This window comes from Gracilinanus agilis, chromosome 1 (assembly GCF_016433145.1).
Source record: "Gracilinanus agilis isolate LMUSP501 chromosome 1, AgileGrace, whole genome shotgun sequence".
Classification (NCBI taxonomy): Eukaryota; Metazoa; Chordata; class Mammalia; order Didelphimorphia; family Didelphidae; genus Gracilinanus; species Gracilinanus agilis.
Genome location: NC_058130.1, coordinates 470967834 through 470991112, shown reverse-complemented (window position 1 = coordinate 470991112; position 23279 = coordinate 470967834). Strand labels below are relative to the sequence as shown.

Sequence of the window (23279 nt, the reverse complement as noted above, 5' to 3'; positions counted from 1 at the left end):
AGAAGAGAGGTGTGCTTAGTAATGCTGGCACAATTTTACTTCCTCAAACTCATATGTTGTTATTTAGAGCTTATTTCTCTTTTGAGTTCAAAGTTCACTTCATAACTATATGTTGTGCAGTTGTGATTTTCTGAGTCATTCTTAACCAAGTGTGTAAGTGCTGGACTGTAGCTCTAAATTGTCCCTAAATATCTGAAGGTTGATATAAGAGGGGAAAAAAAGCAAAAAGACTTAATTTCAAAGCAGTTAACACTAAGTATTTTGTTATACAACAATGAATAAAACTTACTTAAGTGCTTCTATATGGATCCTCATTTCTTGAGAGATGCCTCTAATTGTTTTCATATTCTCATAATTATTATATCTAACTAAAACCAAGAAGTAACAGGTAAACAGTTTCAGTTTTATTTCTTGATAAAGCTTTTCTTCTTGTTTGACTAGATAATAATCAGATCTAATGTTGCTATTTGATTTTCTTTTATCAGATTATCACTTTGCATCTAAAGGGTTTTGAGCATTCACTTTTCCCCTGAAAGGTTCTCAGAGGCTTCAGCACTGATGACATGAAAACTGAAAACCATTTCTGAGACATCATCTTGTATGTGTTTTTTTCTTTCAAATAAAAATGGAATTCCCTCCTCTTTATAACAGATGAATGATGGCCCTCTCTGTAAATGCAGTGCAAAAGCAAGGCGCACGGGAATCCGACACAGCATCTATCCAGGAGAAGAGGTGATTAGTTTGGAACATTAAACTTTAAAGTGTTAGGCCACTGAGGCAGGCATGCAGATGCTAACACTTTCTCTTTTCACTAAAGTAATAAACATTTTTAAAATAATGATCATCTTTCAAGACATTTTTTTTAATTGTTACTGATAAATTCAAAGGAAATGGGGTACAATTTCCCTCAAAATAACTGACATTTTCACTTTGAGGATGAATTCTTTGGAAAACTTAAGACATTTGATATTTTGTTATTTAATCATTTTCTTACGACAGCAAATATCAAGATTTTTTTAGTCAAATGTATTTCCTTTATAATGCAAGTGCATAAAAAAAAAAAGAAAACTGTAGCTACGATTTTGAGGCATTAATTTCTTTCAAAATTTATTTATTGTTTTCAATTATCAAAAAATTCTCCCATCTACTCTTCTCCCCCTATTGGAAGAAAAAGACAGACAAAATCTTATAATAAGTATGCAGAATAAACCAAAGCAAATTCCCACATGTCCAAAAATATTCATCTTTCTGCCCTGAGTACATTTCCTCTGCCAGGAGTTAAGGAAGCATGCTTCATCATTGGTCCACTGGAATCATGGAATTTGACTACATTGATCAGAGTTCTTCAGTCTTGAGTTTTTATAGTGTTGTCATTGGATCAGTTATTCTTGGCTCTGCTCACTTTATTCTGCATTAATTTCATATAAGTCATAATTTTTTATGAAGTATTCATTTTTTATTTTATTCATATACCATAATTTGTTCAGCCATTTCTCCAATTGGTAGGTTAAGTACTCCCTTAGTTTCTATCTCTTTATTACTAAAAAGTGAGTTGATATTAATCAGACATTAATTTCTAAGAGTAAGTACATTTTGAGAATGCTTCAGGATAGCTTTTTTGACATTTTCATGTATTTTACTATCTTTTTCTGAAGTATTTTTTGTTAAAAACTATTATTTTGACCTGTAGGTTATTAGTTTGCCTTTGAGCTCATGATATTTGAAAGTGAGCTTTTACTGTGCTTATAATTTGTTTCAAAAGACTCTTAATTCCATATCAGTAGTTATAAGTATTAAAGATGGAATGTGGCAGTTTTAGAATTTGTTTTTAAGACCTTTTTATCTTTTGTCTTAGAATCAATACTAAGTATTGGTTCCAAGGCTGAAAAGCAGTAAAGGGCTGGGTAGTTGGGGTTCAATGACTTACCCAGGGTCATACAGGTAGGAAGTGTCTGAGGTTAGATTGAACCCAGGATGTTCTGTCTCTGTCCCCTGCTCTCTATCTGCTAAGTTGTCCTTTAGAGTTTTTAAGAAACACATTACTGGTACTTAAGATAACCCACTTTATAAAGTACCTTTCCTGAAAATAATTTTCTTAATTGCTTAAAAGAAATGATTTATCCTGAAAAAAAGTTTTGAAACATTTCTCATTTAACTTTCTTAATTTTCAATTTAAAAAGGATTTACAAATAATTCCTAGAAAATTAATGATTTCATGTACATTGATTGTGTGTATATGTGTATAAGAGAGAGAGAAATAGAAATCAATCAACTAGCTAGATTCTGTTAAGCACCTTCTATATGCCAGTCACTGTGTGAAGTGCTACCTAAGTATATACAAAGAAAGGTAAAAAATGTCCCTGTTTTTAAGGAGCTCACAGTTTGGTGGGGGAGACGAGCAAACAGTTCTGTATAAGAAGGATATATGCAGGATAAATTGTGGATAGCCGTAGAGGGAAGGCATGAAGATTAAGAAGGACTGGGAAAGATTTGCCAAAAATGAGACTTTAGCCAAGATTCAAAGAAAGTCAGGGAAGCCAGAAAATAGAGATGAGAACAGAGAGGAAGTTCCAGAAATAGGGTTCTGCCAGTGAAGACTCTTATAGTCAAGGGAGGGAATTTAATGTTAAAAGATCAGTTTCACTGAATCAGAAATAAAGGTTTAAGAAGATTGCAAATGTCAGAAGGAGATAGGTTAGAAAAAGCTTTAAAAGCCAAAGACTGAATTTTATATTTGACCCTGGGAATAAGGAATCCCTTGAGTTTATTGAATGGGATAGTGACACAGGCAGACCTGCCCTTGAGGGAGATCCCTGGCAGCTAAGTGGAGGATAGATTGGAGTAGGGAGAAACTTGAGGCACAGAGGTCAACTAGCAGACTATTGCAGAGCCCAGGCCTGCAGTGATGAGAGCTATACCAGTTGATAGCAGTGTTGGAAGAAAGAAGATGAGGTTCAGAGGGATTATGTAATTTGTCTTAGGATACCAGCCATTAGACTTAAGACTTTCTTTCCTTACTTTTCTCCAAAGGAAACATACACATAAGCATACACAGGTTTTTCCTCCCCCTTTCTCCGCAGACCATTCTTACTCTTACATAAAAATATATTTTTTTTTCCTCCTTTCAAGCCCATCAAACCCTGTCGTCCAATGACCAACAATGCTGGCAGACTCTACCACTACCGAATTACAGTTTCACCTCCTACAAACTTTTTGGTAAGTACTTAAATTCTGGCAATTTAATAAAATAATATATTATCAGATCCATTTCTAGAATTCTCGCACTTTCTTTTCTTCTGTACTTTATATGATTTTTAAAAGAAAGACCTCTAGATATTGTATCCCCCAATCTCCTAGCAGTAAGCCCTATCCACTTAAAAGGTTCCTATACCTAATCTGCCTTCTGCCTAATTAAAAGCTCTGTAATCCTTGTGCTTTTCTTCCTTCAGAGTCTCTGCCTGCACAGGTTGGGGTTCCCTTGCTATTGAATTCAATAAACCCTTTCTGGTTCCTAAACTTTCTGGTTTTGGTATCAGTTTGTTTGGACACTGATGATTTTACCTATGACATCTTGAACTCATCATTTTTTCCCCACCAAAATTCTTTTCTTCCAGACTTCTCTATCACTACCATACTCTCACCCAGGCTCACAACTATATGTCATCCTTAAGTCTTCATTTGTTCTCACCTCTCTGCTTAGCCCCCAACCTGTTTCCAGTATGTGGCCAAATAATGTTGTTTCTACTTGCCTTCCTAATTCTCTCTCCTCCCCTCTTGTCATTGCTACCTGGTGTCAGTCTTCATCCCCTTATGTGTGAGGTGTTCTGTTGCTCTGCCCTGGTTTTTCTCCTGCCTCAGGTGTCTTTTCTTTTTCCAGTTCATTCTCTTCCCCCTCAGCTACCAAAGTGATTTTCCTAAACTGTAGATCTGACCATGGCACACCATTTCCCCCTTCCCAAAACACACACATCCACACATCCCTCACTCATTCAGTAAATTGCAGTTACTCCCTATTACCTCTAAGATCAAATATAAAATCTGATGTCTGACTTTCAAATTCCTTTAGAACCTGGCCCTTTCCTGTCTTTTTTCCTTCTTGTTTCTATTTTATCTGAACCTACTTATTTTTTCCTTACACAATACATTCCAAATACCTACTCCATGCTTTTTCAATGATAAATTGCCTTTGCTTGTTCTGTTCTCCTTCCTCATCTTAGCCTGGTTACCTTGACTTCCTTCAGGTCTTAGCTAAAATCCCACTTTCTGCAAAGATTCTTTCCTAGTCCCCCTTAACTAATGCTGGTGTGTTTCCTGTTAGATTGCGTTGTACACATCTTTCAGTGAGTCTCCTCCAATAGCATGCCAGGTGTTTGAAAGTAGGGCCTGTTTTTGCTTTTCTTTGTATCCTGAGTGCTTAGCAGAGTTCCTGTTATTTAGTTAGTATTAAATAAATTCTTTGGGGCTGACTGTCTGCTTAGCAAATATTAGTTGAATTCTTTTTACTTTAGTAGTTTTGAGTTTTCATTGAGAAATAATTCTGGTACAATTTATACTAGCAAATTTTGCATAGCCAAAATACATGATGTATATTTTTTAATTTTTTGCTTCTTAGACTGACAGACCAACCGTTATAGAATATGATGATCATGAATATATTTTTGAAGGATTTTCTATGTTTGCACATGCTCCTCTGACCAATGTAAGAACAAACTCTTTTTTTCTTCTCAGAATTCTCTTGTGAATACTTAACATTAAGTATTGTTAAATATAATATAATATTGCTAACTGAGCCTTAGGATATTGTGTGTTTTCACAGAGTGTGTAGGTGGATGACATCACTTCAAATGAGTCCCAGGTTTAAGTTATATGAATTCATATATCTGTATAAATGTCACAATAACATTTTTAAGATATGAAAGATTGAAAGGGAATAATAACATGGATTAACATGTTAAAACTCTTTTGAGTTTTCTTTTAAAGAAAGTTATGAAAGTTTTTAGGAAAGAATGGGACTTTATCTTCAAACAGTATAAAAGAAAATGAAACCTTTTAGAGCATCTCAAGATTCAGTTAATTTTAGCAAAAACATTATTCTTGTGTTCTAAGATTTGTCCTTCTTTGAGAAACTTTATCAAAGATGCAAAATCAATCACTTTTTTTCCTAACTCCTCAGAACATATGTTTGGTACTACATTCAAGTGAAATTTCTGAATTTCAATCAAAACAGCACTATGCTGTATGAAGTGTGGCAGCCTAAAGAAGTGAATAATTTATTCTACACTTTTTATTTGGCCTTAATTGTATTAATCTGCTGAACTAGCTATTTACATGTTTTAAGAAGAAAGAATATGCCAATATCAAGGCCAATTACATACTTGTAATATTTTAAGTTTCGACTCAAAATCACTACTAACTGGAATATTCTACTGATTTATACCTGTGAAACCATCTTTTACTATTGAACACACAAAGAACCAATATGCAGTGTCCCTACGTGGCATAAAACTTTGTTCTAAAATAAATGAATTAGGAATTGATGGGAAATTTTCTTCATTTTCTTTCCTCAACCCTTTGTAGTCTTTAATGGCCTCTTTCTGAGTTCTTCAATACTTACAGTAATTGTGAAGCTATTGTTTCATAAGGAGGACTATCTCATTTTATAGTCATGTTTTAGTTTAAAGTATCCACTTTGAGAAAATGTACACATGGTAAATGTAAAAATCAGTATGTTAGTATTAATGTAGAGTTCTCATGTGTTGAAGAAATATTTGAACTTTCTAAACAATGAAAAGAAAGTTTGAGTCCTTATCTGCCAAAAAATCATCAAAAAGCATAGTGGATTTTTAAAAAAGAACTATCTAGTACAGAAGCCCTTTGCTGAATAGAAATCCGAGAGTTGACAAGGACTTTTGAGTTCATCAAAACCAACCTTCAGTATAAATATCTTTTTGAAAAATTTTAATAGAGGAATGAATGTGGACTTAATAGAAGATAGCATAATTATGGTGAATCTAGATTTAGTTTTAATCTTGGCTAGAAATAGGCTTCCATCAGACTAGAGAGTTAAGACCTACCCTCTGTTTTTATTTAGTGTTTGAGATAAAGACATTTTTATACCTAGAATGCTTTTGGCTTTACCTTAATTTTAATCTAATGATTGTCTGAAAAAATTGTTGTTTAGGGCATATATCCTGATCTAGAGTGTGGGTATCTTTTTAAATTTTGTGTTTTTGAAGATGATAGATCTCAGAATTTTAAATTTATTTGATTTTGCTTTTCATAGAGTAATCTTTATAAAAGCAATGGTTTTGGATTTCTATTTCCTGAACTAATGTTAGCTGGTAGGCACTTTTTATGAACTCCGTATAAAACAATTACTTAGTGAGCCAACATGAAGTAACTTAAAATAGTCATTATAACCTTTATCTTTAAACCTCCAAGAGAATTTTAGAATTGGTGCATGTGTCAGAAAAGTACATGTATCCTTTGATAAAATATAATACATAATACAGTATTGGTGTAAATTTAGACAAAAAGGAAGAGTAGGAAGAAGGAAAAAATGAAAAAGTGAATTGAGAATAATGATTTCAGTTTACCATAGTAGAAAATTTATTGAGATGTCTACAGATGATTATATACGTGAAATGAAAAGAATAGGGATGGGGGACTTAAAAATGGCAGTTACCTTTAGCTGTGATTTGTAAAGGTAATTGGAAAAAAAAGATGAAAATTCTTATTTGTTAATGTAGAAGTTGCTATAAAATTAATGTTAACATTACTCTTAAAAAAATCGAGAAACAGTTATCTACATATAGGTAATCTAAGTAGGTAACTTATTCTCCTTGAGCAAGATTTTTTGTCCAATAGATGGCACTAAAAAGACTATTATGCCATTTTATCAACTTCACAGTTATAGACAATATGAAACATGAATTATCAATGTTTTTCCTGATAATTTTAGGAATTCTGTACCTGTAGACTTGTTTTTCCACCCTTTTTTTCCCCTCCAACACATCATCTAGCATCCATTGAAATGCTACATAAATTTGTGAGTTGGCCACTTTCCTTTCCCAAATTCCCTACCAGATTTAATTGAAGTAACAGTTCTTTGTTGGAGCAGATTGAAAATGTACTATATTCATTTGGTTAACCTTGAGTAACCCATTGAAGGATAGTTAAATTCTACTTTTTTATCTATGTAAGCAGTTTAGTTGGATATGTCTTTTGTCTATTTAATACCAATATTTACAAAAGTAACCCCTAAACCCTGACTTTATGGATTCTCTGAAGTATATAACAAATGTACTAGGACCAACAGAAGATGGTGGGAGACTAGAGGAGAGATTTGGAAAATTTGTCAATGTTTCTAATGGTAGTAATTGTAGAGGTGACAAATTTTGATCTGAGTTTTTTATAATAATACTTTTTTTCCTTAATTTCTATGAATAAATAATTACCAGTACACTGATTTTATGTAGAAGGCAGACTTAAATTTCTGTTTATTAGCGTTATAATTTGTATAACATAATAGTTTTGCACTACATATCTCTGAATAATAATTGTTAGAATTATAAACACTAGACTTCATTTTTCACCGCCACTTTTTAAATCAAGTAGAGAACCAATTGGAAAATATGATCCTTAGAGAAAAGTAAGAACCATCATGTAAGACCTTTGAAACTAAACTTCTCTTATTGTTTTTTCAGATTCCCCTGTGTAAAGTAATTAGATTTAACATAGACTACACAATTCATTTCATTGAAGAGATGATGCCTGAGGTAAGGGAGATAATTGTTTATGACCATGGGAAATTCTTTTTTTAATTCAGAATTTCAGTTTCTTTTTCTTTTTTTTTTTTTTTTAAAGAATGGGAATATTCTGTATCAGAGCTTTTAAAAACTACATGTGTAGCCTGGTAACAAATATCTTTGAAGTAGGTAGAAGATGTTTAAAATGGGGGTGGTTGTTAATCCCATTCATCTCTTCTTGAACACACTGTTTTTCTTATTCTATCAGTTAACACTAATTTTATATCATTTTCTTATTTGGTTTGTATAAACAACAGACTTTGTTAATGGTCATCTGAATAAATTAGAAAAGTGAAACTTGGTCACATAATTATGAGAATAACATTTTCAAAAACAAGATCAATATTTTTTTTCTTTCCTTACTGTATTATGCTTACCGAAATTCCCCCTATAATTGTCTTTCATTGTTGCTGCTTACCAGCAACTTAAGCCATTAAAGCTTAAAACTGCACTAAGACATGGATCAGAAAGAAAGGTAGAATTCCAAAACTAATGTGAAAACTAATTCCAAAATTAATGTGAATCTCAGAGTTCCCTTGAGTCACCGAAGGATTTAAATGACTTACCCAGGGTTACATTAGCAGTATGTTTGAATGGTAAAACTCAAACTTTGGTCTTCCCAACACTGGTGGCCACTTTATCCATTATACAATACTGTCTTATCATATCATTATAAATATTAATAGGTTATTAATGTTAAACAACTCATTCAGTTGGATTTCCATAGTTTCAAAATTATTTTGAAAAAGGAGCTAATTGTTTCAGTACTTGAAGGATATCTCTAGTGCTGGTTATAGTCATTTTAGGGATTAGTTGATGGTTTTACATTGTTACTTTTACCAAAAATCCATCCTTTTGATGAACTCTGAACAATTTGATACCAGATCCAAACTTTCCAGTTTTCTGGGCTCTGCTAGAGCTTGAGCTGCTGGTAGAGCTTCTGAGAACCTACAGTCACTACCACCCCACAGTGAAACATTAGGATAAGTCTTTGTGGTATTAAAGAATTTTATGCAATTAATAATTATTTTTCAGAATTTTTGTGTGAAAGGCCTTGAGCTCTTTTCCCTGTACCTGTTCAGAGACATTTTGGAACTCTATGATTGGAATCTTACAGGTCAGTACTAGTATATACCTCTTGGGCAAATCATGTTATTGGCACAAATATAAAGTTTATTTAAGGTTTGAAAGCACTTTATATTTAAAGTCATTAGATCATCTGAACAGCTTTGTGAAATAAATATTACTGTTACTGTCATTTTGCAATTGAAGAAGTTATGACTTGCTTGTTATGACATAGCTAATAGGTATATATTTGGAAGTAGGTCTTCTTGACTCCACACTTTCTTTTAAGGAAGTCACAGTGTGGATGTAACGAAAAGGAGAATGCTTGTATTTAAAGGTCAAGAGTCAGCATTAAGTCAGGTTTTGCTGTAAGAGGGTGAGATAAGTTAAAAATGCTTCTGTTGATTAAAATACCCAATAGAAATTAATTTAATTTCTATGAACAAAGATTATTGGTTAGACACCAACAGGTTCTTGGAAGTGTTTGTTACATAATGCTATATGTCTGTATTCATTAAAAGGTGCTCTTTATTGATTATGAAGAGTACTTAAGTTTCATTAATAAAAGTCCTGAATTAATATTTTAAATCAGTGAAATTTTATTTTAAAAGTAAAAAAAAAACACCTATTAGGGCTTTAGCTTATCAAAGCAAAATGCTGTGATTAAATGTAGAAAACAAAAATGATTGCCAGTATATGCTTTTGTTGCCCATTGCCACACCTTTTCTTTATTTTTGTCTGTGCAGGTATGCTGGTGCTTACAAAAGATTTTAAAAATGCAATTTTGTTCTCATTGATTCACACTTTAGTTTTTTGGAAATGTCTCTGGCATTGTGTGTTTATTTTGAGCAGGAACTATTAAAGTTAATTTTCAAACTAGATTACCACAACTATTTGTGAAAAGTTTAGGTACATAATCCTTTAATAAATTTCTGGGAGACATAAAATGAAAAAATATGTAAGCATGTTATATTAGTATATATGCATATTTGTTTTGATTCAATAGTTTTATTTGTAAAATAGACTATAAATACCATTCCTTTAATTATACATATCTGATGGCAGGTGGGGGGAGGTGAAGTAGAATTTTGCCATTTTCTTATTTTATTCATTGTTATAGTCTTCTTTGGATGTTCATATCAGTTGCCACATGATTCATTTAACCTTGGAATGTAAAAGTTTGTGACCATTTTTCTGTGCTTATGTATCTACACACACGCACACACACTCACATTCTTGCTCTCTCTCTTCTAGTGCTCCTTCTTGTTATTATAAAATAGGCATTAAACAACTTTACAGTATTTTCTAAGACCTTTTTTTCCTTTTCAAATTGTTTTAGGTCCTTCATTTGAAAATAATAGTTCATGCTGTCCAAGATTTCATTTCATGCCACGTTTTGTAAGATTTCTTCCAGGTAAATATTTATGTTTGTCAAATAAATTAAAATTTATTATTTCAAATAATATTTGTGATGTTATATAACAATATAATAATAATTTAGCCTGAACACTCTTTAGATAGAGATAATACCTGTTGTATTCTTTATCTTGTTTTTTTTGTTTGTTTTTTTTTTTGTTTGTTTGTTTTTGTTTTTTAAACCCTTAACTTCTGTGTATTGACTTATAGGTGGAAGAGTGGTAAGGGTGGGCAATGGGGGTCAAGTGACTTGCCCAGGGTCACACAGCTGGGAAGTGTCTGAGGCCGGATTTGAACCTAGGACCTCCCGTCTCTAGGCCTGGCTTTCAATCCACTGAGCTACCCAGCTGCCCCTGTATTCTTTATCTTGATCTGTGATCACATCTATAGTATTAGAGTCTGTCCTGGCCACAACATTTTGTGTTTTAATTTTTAAAATTTTCTAGGTATATTTTGACACAACATTTCTCAAGAAATATGCACATGATATCATGTACATTCCCCTCATAGCTTATCAATATGTTAACTACTATAGGAGAGTTATGTCCTTTAACCATGAAAATATGGTTCTAACAAAACTGTATTTGAAAAGGGTTTTGTTGCCTCTTGTTGATTTTATTTTACATTGTTGCAATCCTTATGTATATTATAATATTGCTCCTTTTTTCTTCACTTCACATCTTCTCTTACAAGTCTTCCTGTTTCTCTCAACTTTTCTCATGGAGTAATAGTAATAGCCCATTACATTTATATACTGAGATTTGTTCAGCCAATCCTTACTTGTCAGGTACTTACTTTATTTCTACTTTTTATTATGCTTCCATCAATGTTGACATGCATATAGAGCTTTCCTTGCTATCAGTAAATTCCTTGCCTCATAATCCAAATAAGAGTCTCTTGGTCAAACAGTATGAACACTTTAGATTATTTCTTTCAGAATTCCAGTTATTTTTTTAGAATGATTGGACCACCTATCAACTCCATTAATGGTAAAAAATTCATTGTTTCTGTTTTCCTACATCTTTCCTAACTAAGATTTCCTTTTTTTTCCCTCACCTGCTAGCTTGAAGTGGTTGTTATACCTCAGGGTAGTTTTAATTTTTGTTTCTCTGAATTTTAGTGAGTACTACATTTCAAGGAAGATACTATCAAATTGGAGCCCATCTAGAGGCTGGTGGGAAGAATGAATAATAAAAGGGAATTGGAAATTGCCAAAGGAACATCATTTGGGTCCTTACCTCTTTTTTGTATCATGTACCCATTTTACAATATGAGAAAATCCTTGGACCCCCATCCCAGAAAAATGTTATTAAAAGTATAAAGTATAGTACATAGAATTACACAGAAAATCAGTTCTATTGAAATATAATTAAAAAAATATATATTTTAAGAAAAAAATCACATACTTCAAAATTAAGAACCCCTGACTTGGGAGGAAGTTGGAACAATTTAGCAATTTTTATTTTCTGAAGGACTACTACCAAGTCAGGAAAATGTTTCCGATAATTATAGAAAAATGTGTAATGAATTTTCCTGAAGAGTTTTCCTTACATAAAAAGTATACATGCATACATACAAAAGTAGAATGAGTGTTCCTGAAGAGCTAGTAGTAGAAGAGTAGGAGAACTAGTAGTCTGACTTTTGCAAGTATTCATATTTGAAGAACTGGTTGACCACTCTCAGGGATGTTGTAGAGGAAATATCCTATTCAGAACCACATTGCATTATTAAGTGACTTCTGAGGTTCCTTTCAACTTTAAAATTCTGGGATTTGGTCCTATCTCATATTAAGTATTTAAGCTTTTTTCTTGTTTGAGAATTGAAATACAAAATATGTAACCTGGTTTATGCTCCCTCTCAAAACAAGAAACCAAATGTTATGAACAAGAACTAAAATGTAACATAGTTATACATTTAGAATTCATATCTTATGATTAAAAATAAATGTATTCTTTGGTTTGGTTGATAAAAATTAGCTATTATCATGTATAATTTGAGGCATTGTTTCATAGAATCATAGAATTTCAAAACTGTAAGAGTTCTTAAGAGGTTTATTAAATCCAACTTGTTTTAAAAATGAGCAAACTGAAGCTCTGAGAACTGGTTGACCACTTAGGGAGCTAGGATTATGAGTCACATTCACAAACTACTATCTAATTATGTATTCTTTCCATGATACCAAGATTATAGATTGTTTCTAAAAAATTCTTATGATACCTTTTATGAGCTATCATTGCTGCAAAACTGTAGCAATGATTATTCAGTAATGACGAGTATTACCAGGCTCAACAAACACTATTTAATGCATTTTTTTTAACCCATACCTTCCTACTAAGGATCAGTGGTAAGGGTAAGGCAATTGGGGTCAAGTAACTTACCCATTGTCTCACAGTTAGGAAGTGAGGCCATATTTGGACCCTGGTTTTCCCAGCTTCAGGTTTAGCATTCTGTCCACTGAGCCATCCAGCTGCCCCAGAGATTACTGTTATTTGCCAGAATGTTTCCCTTCTGATTTTGACTACATTGTTTTTGTTTGTACAAAAGCTTTTTAGCTTGATATAATCAAAACCATTTAATTTACATTTTGTAATTTTCTCTAACTCTTGCTTGGTTTTAAAATCTTTCCTTTCCCAGAGATCTGATAGGTATACTATTTTGTGTTCACTTAGCTTATTTATAGTTTCCCTCTTTATATTCAGGTCATTCACCCATTCTGAATTGGTGTAGGGTGTAAGATGTTGATCTAAACCTAATCTTTCCCATATTGTTTTCCATATTTCCCAGCAGTTTTTGTCAAATAGTAGATTCTTGTCCCAAAAGTTGGGTTCTTTGGGTTTATCATACACTGTCTTGCTGACATCATTAACCCCAAGTCTATTCCACTGATCCTCCCTTCTATCTCTTAGCCAGTACCATATTGTTTTGATGACTGCTGCTTTATAGTATAGTTTAATATCTGGTACTGCTAGGCCCCCTTCCTTTCACATTTTTTTTCATTATTTCCTTTGATATTCTTGATCTTTTGTTATTCCAAATGAAATTTGTTATAGTTTTTCCTAATTCAGTAAAGAAGTTTTTTGGTAATTTGATAGGTATGGCGCTTCTATTCCTATACTTTTCAATGTTTTCAATAGGAATGGATGCTGTATTTTGTCAAAGGCTTTTTCAGCATCTATTGAGATAATCATGTGATTTTTGTTTGTTAGACTGTTGATATGGTCAATTATGTGGATGGTTTTCCTAATGTTGAACCATCCTTGCATTCCTGGTATAAATCCCACCTGATCATGGTGGATGATCTTCTTAATTACTTGCTGGAGTCTCTTTGCTAATATTCTATTTAAGATTTTTGCATCTATGTTCATTAGGGAGATTGGTCTATAGTTTTCTTTCTCTGTTTTTGGTCTACCTGGCTTTGGGATCAGTACCATATTTGTGTCATAAAAGGAATTTGGTAGGACTCCTTCTTTGCTTATCATATTAAAATAATTTGTATAGTATTGGGATTAGTCGCTCTTTGAATGTCTGATAGAATTCACTTGTGAATCCATCAGGCCCTGGTGATTTTTTCTTAGGGAGTTCCTTGATGGCTTGTTCAATTTCTATTTCTGATAATGGGATTATTTAGGTATTCTATTTCTCCTGTTGTTAATCTAGGCAATTTATATTTTTGTAAATATTCATCCATATCTCCTAAATTGTTATATTTGTTGCCATATAATTGGGTGAAATAGTTCTTAATGATTGCCTTAATTTCCCCTTCATTAGAGGTGAGGTCTCCCTTTTCATCTTTAATACTGTCAATTTGGTTTTCTTCTTTCCTTTTTCTTATTAGATTGACCAGTACTTTGTCTATTTTATCTGTTTTTTCAAAATACCAGCTTCTAATCTTATTTATTAATTCAATAGTTCTTTTACTTTTGATTTTATTAATTTCTCCCTTAATTTTTAGTATTTCTAATTTAGTTTTCATCTGGGGGTTTTTAATTTGCTCGCTTTCTAATTTTTTGAGTTGCATACCCAATTCATTAATCTCTGCCCCCCTTAATTTGTTAATATATGCACTCAAGGATATAAATTTCCCCCTGAGTACTGCCTTGGCTGCATCCCACAGAGTTTGGTAGGATGTCTCATCATTGTCATTTTCTTCAATGAAATTTTTGATTGTTTCTATGATTACTTCTTTGACAAATTGGTTTTGGAGAATCATATTGCTTAATTTCCAGTTTGTTTTTGATTTGCCTGTCCAGGTGCCCTTACTAATTATTATTTTTATTGCATTATGATCTGAGGTTACATTTATTATATCTGCTCTTTTGCATTTGTTTGCAATGGTTCTATGCCCTATTACATGGTCAATCTTTGTAAATGTACCATGTGCAGCTGAAAAGAAGGTGTATTCCTTTTTGTCCCTATTTATTTTTCTCCACATATCAATTAAATCTAATTTTTCTAGGACTTCATTCACCTCTCTTACCTCTTTCTTATTTATTTTTTGGTTTGATTTATCTAGATCTGAAAGAGGAATATTTAGATCTCCCACTATTATGGTTTTACTATCTATTTCCTTCTTGTGCTCCATAAATATGGCTTTAAACTAGTTTTCTATTAAAGATGTTTCTGAAATGGTCTTTGGTATAGGTTAGTCATGTTTAACAAAACAGTGAAAAGAAAAAAGAACTAATTCTTTTAGACAAGTGATGGGCAAACTAAGGCCCATGGGCCAGATGCAGTCCCCTAAAATGTTTTGTCTAGCCATGGGACATTATTCCTAATCTGACGAATACGAGTAGGATACAATACAATGAAACTTCAAAAGAGTTGCCTATGAAATGGACTGACAGATGAGCATTTTCCTTTCCTTTGGCCCCCTCTTTAAAAAGTTTGCCAATGACTGTTTTAGACAAAATTTATGTTCTTTTTGTGACTAAAGTAAATATATTGTCTTTTTTGTGTCTTTCTTAGTCTTTTATAAAATAAAAAGGATAATATTGATATGCCTCATCAAAGATGAGAGTAGGGATAATTTTAAAGAACAGTCGATTGTTATACTGCATTTGAATTAAAAAATTAATAAGCAGTGATCATAACTTACTATTTTTAATTTTTTGTTCATGCAATATTACTTTTTTGTTCCTTCTAAAATATTTTATTTTTCCCCTAGTACATTTAAAAATAATTTTTTAAACTTAAAAAAAATGTTGAGTTCCATATTCTCTCCCTTCTTCTGACTTTCCCTCACTCACTTCCTTACCCCCACCCCTCTCCCTGAGATGACAGGCAATATGATAGAGATTTTACATGTGTAATCATGTAAAATATTTTCCCATATTAGTTTTGTGGAAAAATTCTCAAATGGGGAAAAAATAGAAGAAAATGAAATATAGAATGTTTCAATGTACGTTCAGACTACAGTTCTTTCTCGTAGGACAGATGGCATGTTTCATCATGAGTCTGGGATTATTTTGGATCCCTGCATTGAATAGGCTGTAACTTAAAGAAAAATAAGTAGACTTGAAATAACTTTGTCATATTGTCCACATTCATCAGGAACTGAGAAAGTAACAATGATATTAGGGTACTGTCAAATAGCTTTATCCAAATTTTAGGAATTAATAAACCAAAAGGATGGACATATGTTAAACTGCTCTTCGTAACTCTTCAACTATTCTTAAAAGTTTAAGCCCCTAAAAGCAATAAAAGAAGAAAGGGATTATATTATTTGCTCTTTTCTCAGAGCACCTGCTTAGGGGAGGCAGAAAGACTATTTGTGGCAGGGTGAGGATTAAGAGAGAAAGAAGTTGGTTGTATTTTCTGGGACTAACATTTCTCTGAGGATGACTCTGAACTCTCTTGCACACATATTTTACTGTTGTCATGGTGATCCTAAATTATTTATTGTCATCCTCTTAGACATAGCATCAGAGCCTTTTCCTTACATAACCTTGCTCTTTTAATTTTTTATCTGGAGATTATTTACAGAATGAATACATGAATGAAAAACATTTGTTAAGAATTAAAATGGGCCTTGCTTTCAAGGAGCTCATGCTTTAATGGGTAAGAAAAGGTAACACAGGCAGGAGATGCCATTTGTAAGTCAAATGATCTGGACCAGTATGGTTCCTAGGGGACAACATTAAGGCAAATGGTAATCTCCTTTAGTGTCATTTCCATTGGGGTGGGGGCAACATTTTAAACCATTTAGTTTTTGCCAAGGAATTTGGTGAGAATTTCCTTTTCTGGGGCTTCTATAACTATGGCTCTCAATGTCTTTGACAATGACTTCAAGGGATGGGATTGAAAGCAATATTAATGTTTCTAGGGAAGGGAGAAGGAAGTATTTCTATGTTTTCAGACTCTTGGAATTAACTTTTTACTGATTTAAAAGTATTCAACTAAATGTAGTATATGAAAAGAACATTGTTAAGAAAGAACCCTAGAAGAAGAATTTTAAATACCAAATATGCTAGACTTTGTTTTATGTTTTAGATTTTTTTCCTTGAAAGCAGTCACTTTTGGGAGGCTAAATGTCTGTTTTTCAGCAGTGTTGCCATTGTTCAAAACTTTTTCATGATGTAGAACTAGTTATCCAGTATTAATCACTATATTTCATTTTTGACCAAAAGATAGTCTTTTTTGTCTTAGTTCATTTACATTATTCAACATATATGTCTTAAATGTCCTTTGCACCATATCTTGAAAATACCCTGTTGCTGACTCAGGCCCTCATCAACTCATATTTAGATTATTGCTGTATCCTCCTGACAAACCTTCCCCACTTTCCCCACTTATCTGCTCCAATTCATCTTTCATTCAGCCAATAAAGTGGTTTTTCAAAATGCTAGGGCCAACCATGTCACCCCATTGCGCCATTCCCATTTACTAAACTCCTGTGGTTCCCTTTTGTCTCTAGTATCAAATACAAAATTCTCTACTTGGTGTGTAGAACTCATTTTATAACCTAGTACTCCTTACTATATTTTTGGTCTTCTTATATTTTATTCCCCATTATATACTCTGATCCAGTGACACTAACCTCCTTGATGTTCCTTAAACAAGACACTGCCTCTCTTGACTGAGCATTTTTTCTGACTATCTCTCATTCTTGGAACATTTCTCTTCCCCATCTCTACCAGCTTTTCCAGTTTCTTTTAAGTTCCAACTAAAATCAAATCATTTATAGGCATCCTTTTCTGACCCCTATTATTTCTAGTGCTTTATCCTTATTATTTCTTTCCTATTAATCTACTATGTAATTTTGTATTTATATATTTGTTGTTGTCTTGAAAGGGGCAGAATGTATAAGGAGTTAAAATGAAAGGATTGGACTAAATTATTTAAGAGTATGGTTGCCAGGAATTAATTACTCAATTCCAAATGATTTTTTAGCAATTTATTTATAAAATAGAGGGAAAGACTGAAAGTAGAGAATTAAGAAAGAGGGCAGAGTAAGAAATCTGGCTTAAAGAGCTAGACTATTTGCTTAAGCCCTGACTTTACTGAGGCAGGGCTCCAGTAACCCCAGCTGAAGGGCCTAAGGGCCAATTAATGAGAATTTTAGCTATGAGGCCTCCTCCCAGATGAGGGGCCCCTCCGGAGGCTAGTACCTTCAGGAAAGACCAAGGAAGGGAGTCAGCCTTTTTTACTCACCCCACATAGTAGTTCTAAGGAGAAATAGAAAGCATTCCAAGGTCCTCAGCCAGAACTCCTCCAGGATCCAGTTCAAGGCAAAAAACTTCTCACAGGAAGTTCTTGCCACTTACAAAGACCATTCCTTTTGTCACTTCCTGTGCCTTCCTCCCACTTTACAATTACAGCTAAGCTTTGCTTAGGAGTGCCCAGTGGGCAGTCAGTCAATTCTGATTCATCACTTATTATAGCACATGTGGGTCACAGATGTCCCCATACTTAAGGATAAGTGGAGTGTATACACTTCTGGTGATTAAATCTAAAAATGGGCAGGGGAGAGTTAATCCCATCTTCACAGTCTTCACTATTAATTTGATTGTGAGCTCCTTGGGGTAGAGACTCTTATTTGCCTTTTTTAATCTCCCTAGCACTTAGTACAGTGCCTGGCACATAATAGGTGTTTCATACATTTTTATTAATGAACTGATTGCTTGAAAAAATCAAACTTACTCAGAACATGAAAATTTGTCACTACTGAGATCATTCAAGATTATGTGGTTTTTGTTTAAACTCACATGTAAAGATTTAGATGGTACAAATATTTGCTGTTTTTATAGTTTAGAATTGTCAATTCCCCTGTTTTAAGGTGTGTTTGTATGTTTTATGTATCTTCTTCTTGTGATTCCTTGAAATGTGACTGTTCAAATGTGATTTTTTTAAGAGTATTTAGAAAAAAAACCATATTTATTTTTCTCTAGAGTATATCTGAATTCAGGTTGACCATACTTTCAAATGTGTAGATGAAATAATAGTTTAGTATTCTTTGATCAAATTTCCTTAAATCATTTCTCATTTGTATGGATGGATTTCTTTCTGCCATAAGAAATTTATTTCATAGTTTGGGAGGAAATGGTGCCTGTAGATTTCTCAAAGAGCTAATACCATTTAATCTTTATATTTGGACCATCAAGTATTAAAATTAACTGACTCTTTTAGAGTGCCTCATGCTTTTATTGTTCTTTGTAGTATAAAAAAGTAAGTCTGATCTTGATGATTTATACTTCTGCATGATTCAATACTTGACTTTCTCCTCTGTTCAGTTCATAGAATGATGTTACAGTGGTACAAGTATAGACCATTTGGTTCTTTTCATCATGATAGGTGCAAAAAATTAGCATCAAGAGTTAGTCCATAACACAATAGTAAATAATTGACTGTATCCATAAATGTTCCATAAAAGTCTTGCATTTCTTTAAGAAAGTGCTATAACTTCCAAATAGTTTTTAACTATTGTAATAAAAAGCATGATAAGTATGTATATCATAATCTATAATTGGCAGTATAACATGTGGCTCTTTAAGCTCTCCTTTAAAATTTATTTCAATAAGGAAATTTATCTTTATCATTCAAAGTTAATAAATAAAATTTTCTTAGTGTTAATATTATTGTTACCACTTTACTAAATCAAATTGTTTATTAGCATTGTTCATCAATTAAATAAATAATGTTTCCTTCTTTTTGTCACCTGGATTAGCTATTTAAAATATAAATTGCCTTTAAAGAGCTTTTTGACACATAAGCTGTTTTGTTTTGTGTTTTTTCTTGTCATTAATCCTTGGTGTTAAGAATTCTTCTTCTCCTTTCTTTCCTTCCCCTCACGAGATGGAGGAAAAGAGGTACTATCAATGCATCAGATCCTTCTCTATTTGTTGAGATGTAATAAAGCTTTGGTTCCTGAAGAGGAGATTGCTAACATGCTTCAATGGGAAGAACTTGAATGGCAGAAATATGCAGAAGAATGCAAAGGAATGATTGTTAACAATCCTGGCATGGTATGTTCAGTTGTATGAATAGTTTCACATATTAAAATGCTTTACAACCATATTTCCCAATTTTTAATGCTCTGTAAAGGAAGTAATGAGGCCTTTTGAAAATTGAAATATTTTTTATGTTTTTCTTAACATTTTTCCCACATTAATTATATTAATTAGTAAAATAACATTATAAGAAATTTTCAGCTGTGCTAAAAATTGTTGTATTCCATGTTTTCTTTTGGTTATTTGACACTGCAGTATGTAGAAAATTTTTAGAAATTTTGAAGTCTGACTGAAATAGTTTCTTATTTATAGTAAAAGAAAATTTGAGAATTAGAAGAAATAGATAAAAAATGCTTTGGGTTTTTCTTTGTTGTGATTTAAAAGTTAATTTGTGTTGTACATTAGGAAAAAATTGGTCTCTAAAAAATGCATATTTGTCTTTTTTTTTTACTTGGAAAAAGTATCTCTTTTAAGAAAATACCATAAGTACAATTAAATATCTTGCTGACTTTTGCCCCATAACACCTAATATATGGGTGAGAAAAGGAATGTGAAGCCTAAGAGCTTATTTATTTGTGCATGCCCTTACTTGTATACAACTTGGAAATATATACTTTGTAAACCTAAAGAAAAATTAAAGCACCTTATGTCATACATGTGTGTAACAAATAACATGTAATATGTTAATTATATAATATATAATGAAGCATTAAAGGACATAGTGTATCTTTTTTTTGAAATTACTACTTACTTTTCCTTAGTTTCCGAAGAAGTTAAAGTTAAGAAATTAAGAAAACGTCATGGCTGACTACTACCCTTTTGAAACTTTTACTTTTAAAAAGATGTCTATCTCTGTGGAAAATTAAAAAGGCCAAAATTATTCATCATACCAAATAACATTGACTTATTTGTAGGAATATATTTTATAATCTGTGAACATAGTTTTGAATAACATCCTTTTGATAGCTTAGGAATTTCTAGAAAAATCTTAATCCTTTCCAGTCCTCATCCCTCTGTTATTAATAATTCAGACTTCTCAGAGTAATTGGCTTTGCTTTTTTCTCTCTAGAAACCTAGCTCAGTGCGCATTGATCAATTGGATCGGGAACAGTTCAACCCAGATGTGATTACCTTTCCAATTATTGTCCACTTTGGGATACGCCCTGCCCAGTTGAGTTATGCAGGAGACCCTCAGTAAGATATCCTTCTCAATGTTTGTCTTAGTCTTTTCACTTTCCACTAAAGAAAGACTTTTGTATATGCCTTGCCCCTTTCACCCTTTCCCTTTTTTAAAGTTATCCAAAATAGACCTTATTTCTACATTTGCAATTTAATTTTTTATTTATCATTCAAAGCTCTTCACAATCTGGCCCTTTCCTACCTTTCCAGTCTTGTTACACTTTACTCCCTTCCATGTAATCCACCATCCCAGCTTCACTGGCCTAATTGCTATTTCTCACACATGACACTCCATTTCCCATTTTGTGCCTTTGCACTGTCTGTCCCCCATGCCTGGAATGCTCTCCATCCTCACCTCTACCTCTTAGAATCCCTAGCTTCTTTCAAGACTCAGCTCAAATGCCACCTTCTGCAAGAGACTGTTCCCGGTCATCACAGCTGCTAGAGCCTACCACTCTAAGGTTACCTTCCATCTACTCTGTATGTATCTTGTATGTACTATGTATTTACCTGTTGTCTCCCAATCAGAATGTAAGCTCCTCGAGGGCAGGAACTGTTTTTGTCTTTTCTTGTTTGTATCCCTTGTGCTTTGCACATAGTAAGCACCTAATATGCTTGTTGATTGATTAAACTAGATGTTACATCATTAGAATAAGTACTTTTTCTATATGTTCAGCTTTTTTGAGTTTAAGTTTTCTAACATCTTTGGAATTCCTGGCTTACTTAATCCTGTTTTTTTTTTTTTTAAATAGAATTCTATCAATATTATTATCCTAATTTCATTAGTTTATATAGTATTAGAGATTATTTTCTTTGTTTGAAATTAAGCTTTGTTCATGTAGCATTTTGATTTTTTAACTTGGTACCTCAAACTTTTTAAATTGTAGGACCCTCCAGTTTTAATTAAAATTGCAGTGAAATTTCTTATAATGATTTCTTAATATTCTTAATAATGGCAACAGAATCTATTTGATCTATTTTGGAGATGGGAGGAACCTTAAGGACCATTGAAATTGTGTAACTTAGTTATAGAATAAAAAGAAAAAGAAGGAACCCTCTTTCACTTTCTGCAAGTCCTGCAAAATTTTTCCTTTAGAGAAGCGGGAAGCAGCAGAGTATAAATAAAAAATAGACTCGAAGTAAGGAAGGCTTGAGTTGGAACACCTTTGATACATTCCTTGTAGTGTTCCATGAGCAAGTCATTTAATTTCTGAACCTCATTTTCATCATCTGCAAAATAAGGATAAGACTTATGTCCTTACAGAATGCCTGTGAGGTTCAATTGAAAGAGATAATACAAAGTGTTTTGTAAATGTTATATCAGTATGAAATGCCCATTTTTTAAAATCTTGAACTCTTTACAGAGAATATGAGATAGCCCTCCTGTGGTATCATGGTTGGTCGCCTCTCCAACCAAATTCTTCTATGGGGCTAGTGGAAAAGGATAGGTGTGCATAGCTAGATAAAGGCACAGAGACATATTGACTTCATCTCTAACTTCTAATTAAAATGTTAGTACTAGATGCATAAGATATTTAGTTCAGAGTGAAAAGAGAATGAGAGGACCTGTTTCAGTTGATGTCCTGGGAACAGGTAATTTTGACTGATCTTGCCTCTGCACGTGGCAATAGCTTGGACTAAAATGGGCATTTCATTTGTGAGGAGGTAGAAGGTTTCTAGGACCCAGCAACCATGGCACACTTGACATCTGGTTGTGAAGATAGCAATATTATTATTTAATAGGTAGAAGTCATCTGACACTACAAGGACATGGTGGTCATAATGAGAGAGGAATAAGGTTTTGTAGAGGTTAAAAATTTAAAACTGAATAACAGAATTTGAAGAAGACCAGAGAAGTTGTGGTTGTTTTAAAAGTATGAAGTACTTTGCCCAGTCTTCCTTCAATGAGTCCCACTATACCACAAGAAATTGTTGATAATAGAAGCCCCTTTTCAAAAGGAGCAGTTTTATTAGCCTGAATATCAATATCAGAGGTTGAAAATTCCCCTTTGTTGGAGAAATCAAATTGTCTTGGGTCCCTAAATGAGGAATGATTGCTATAAAGACCTTTTGTTCTTTTGACTCCCAATATAAGTTTTAGTACTTTGATTTGATTAGGACCAGGCTTGATAGATATTTGGCCACTCTAAAATGCACTATTAATGTATCTGCTCTGGTCATGAAAATCATAGAGTTCATCATTTTCAGTTGGAAAATGGACCTAGCCTTATGACCTGGTTATAAGTATGATTGTCTGCACTACTACCTTTGGAATTTAAAATTTTTCCTACTTTTAAAGTAGATGGTGTGATTGATTATAAACTAATCATATTGACTTTATAATGAACATAAAATCTTTTATCCA

The 23279-nt window shown here is 32.9% G+C and overlaps 1 protein-coding gene across 1 annotated transcript in view; it reads left to right on the top strand.

Annotated features, from left to right (window-relative positions):
- Positions 1–23279, top strand: part of DROSHA (drosha ribonuclease III) — a 97261-nt gene that overhangs the window by 13790 nt on the left and 60192 nt on the right. Inside the window, exons 6-13 of the mRNA XM_044665628.1 lie at positions 652–732; positions 3130–3216; positions 4613–4699; positions 7707–7778; positions 8844–8925; positions 10213–10287; positions 19581–19750; positions 20805–20929. Of these exons, the coding sequence (XP_044521563.1) occupies positions 652–732; positions 3130–3216; positions 4613–4699; positions 7707–7778; positions 8844–8925; positions 10213–10287; positions 19581–19750; positions 20805–20929 (779 nt within the window). The remainder of the gene's footprint in view (positions 1–651; positions 733–3129; positions 3217–4612; positions 4700–7706; positions 7779–8843; positions 8926–10212; positions 10288–19580; positions 19751–20804; positions 20930–23279) is intronic.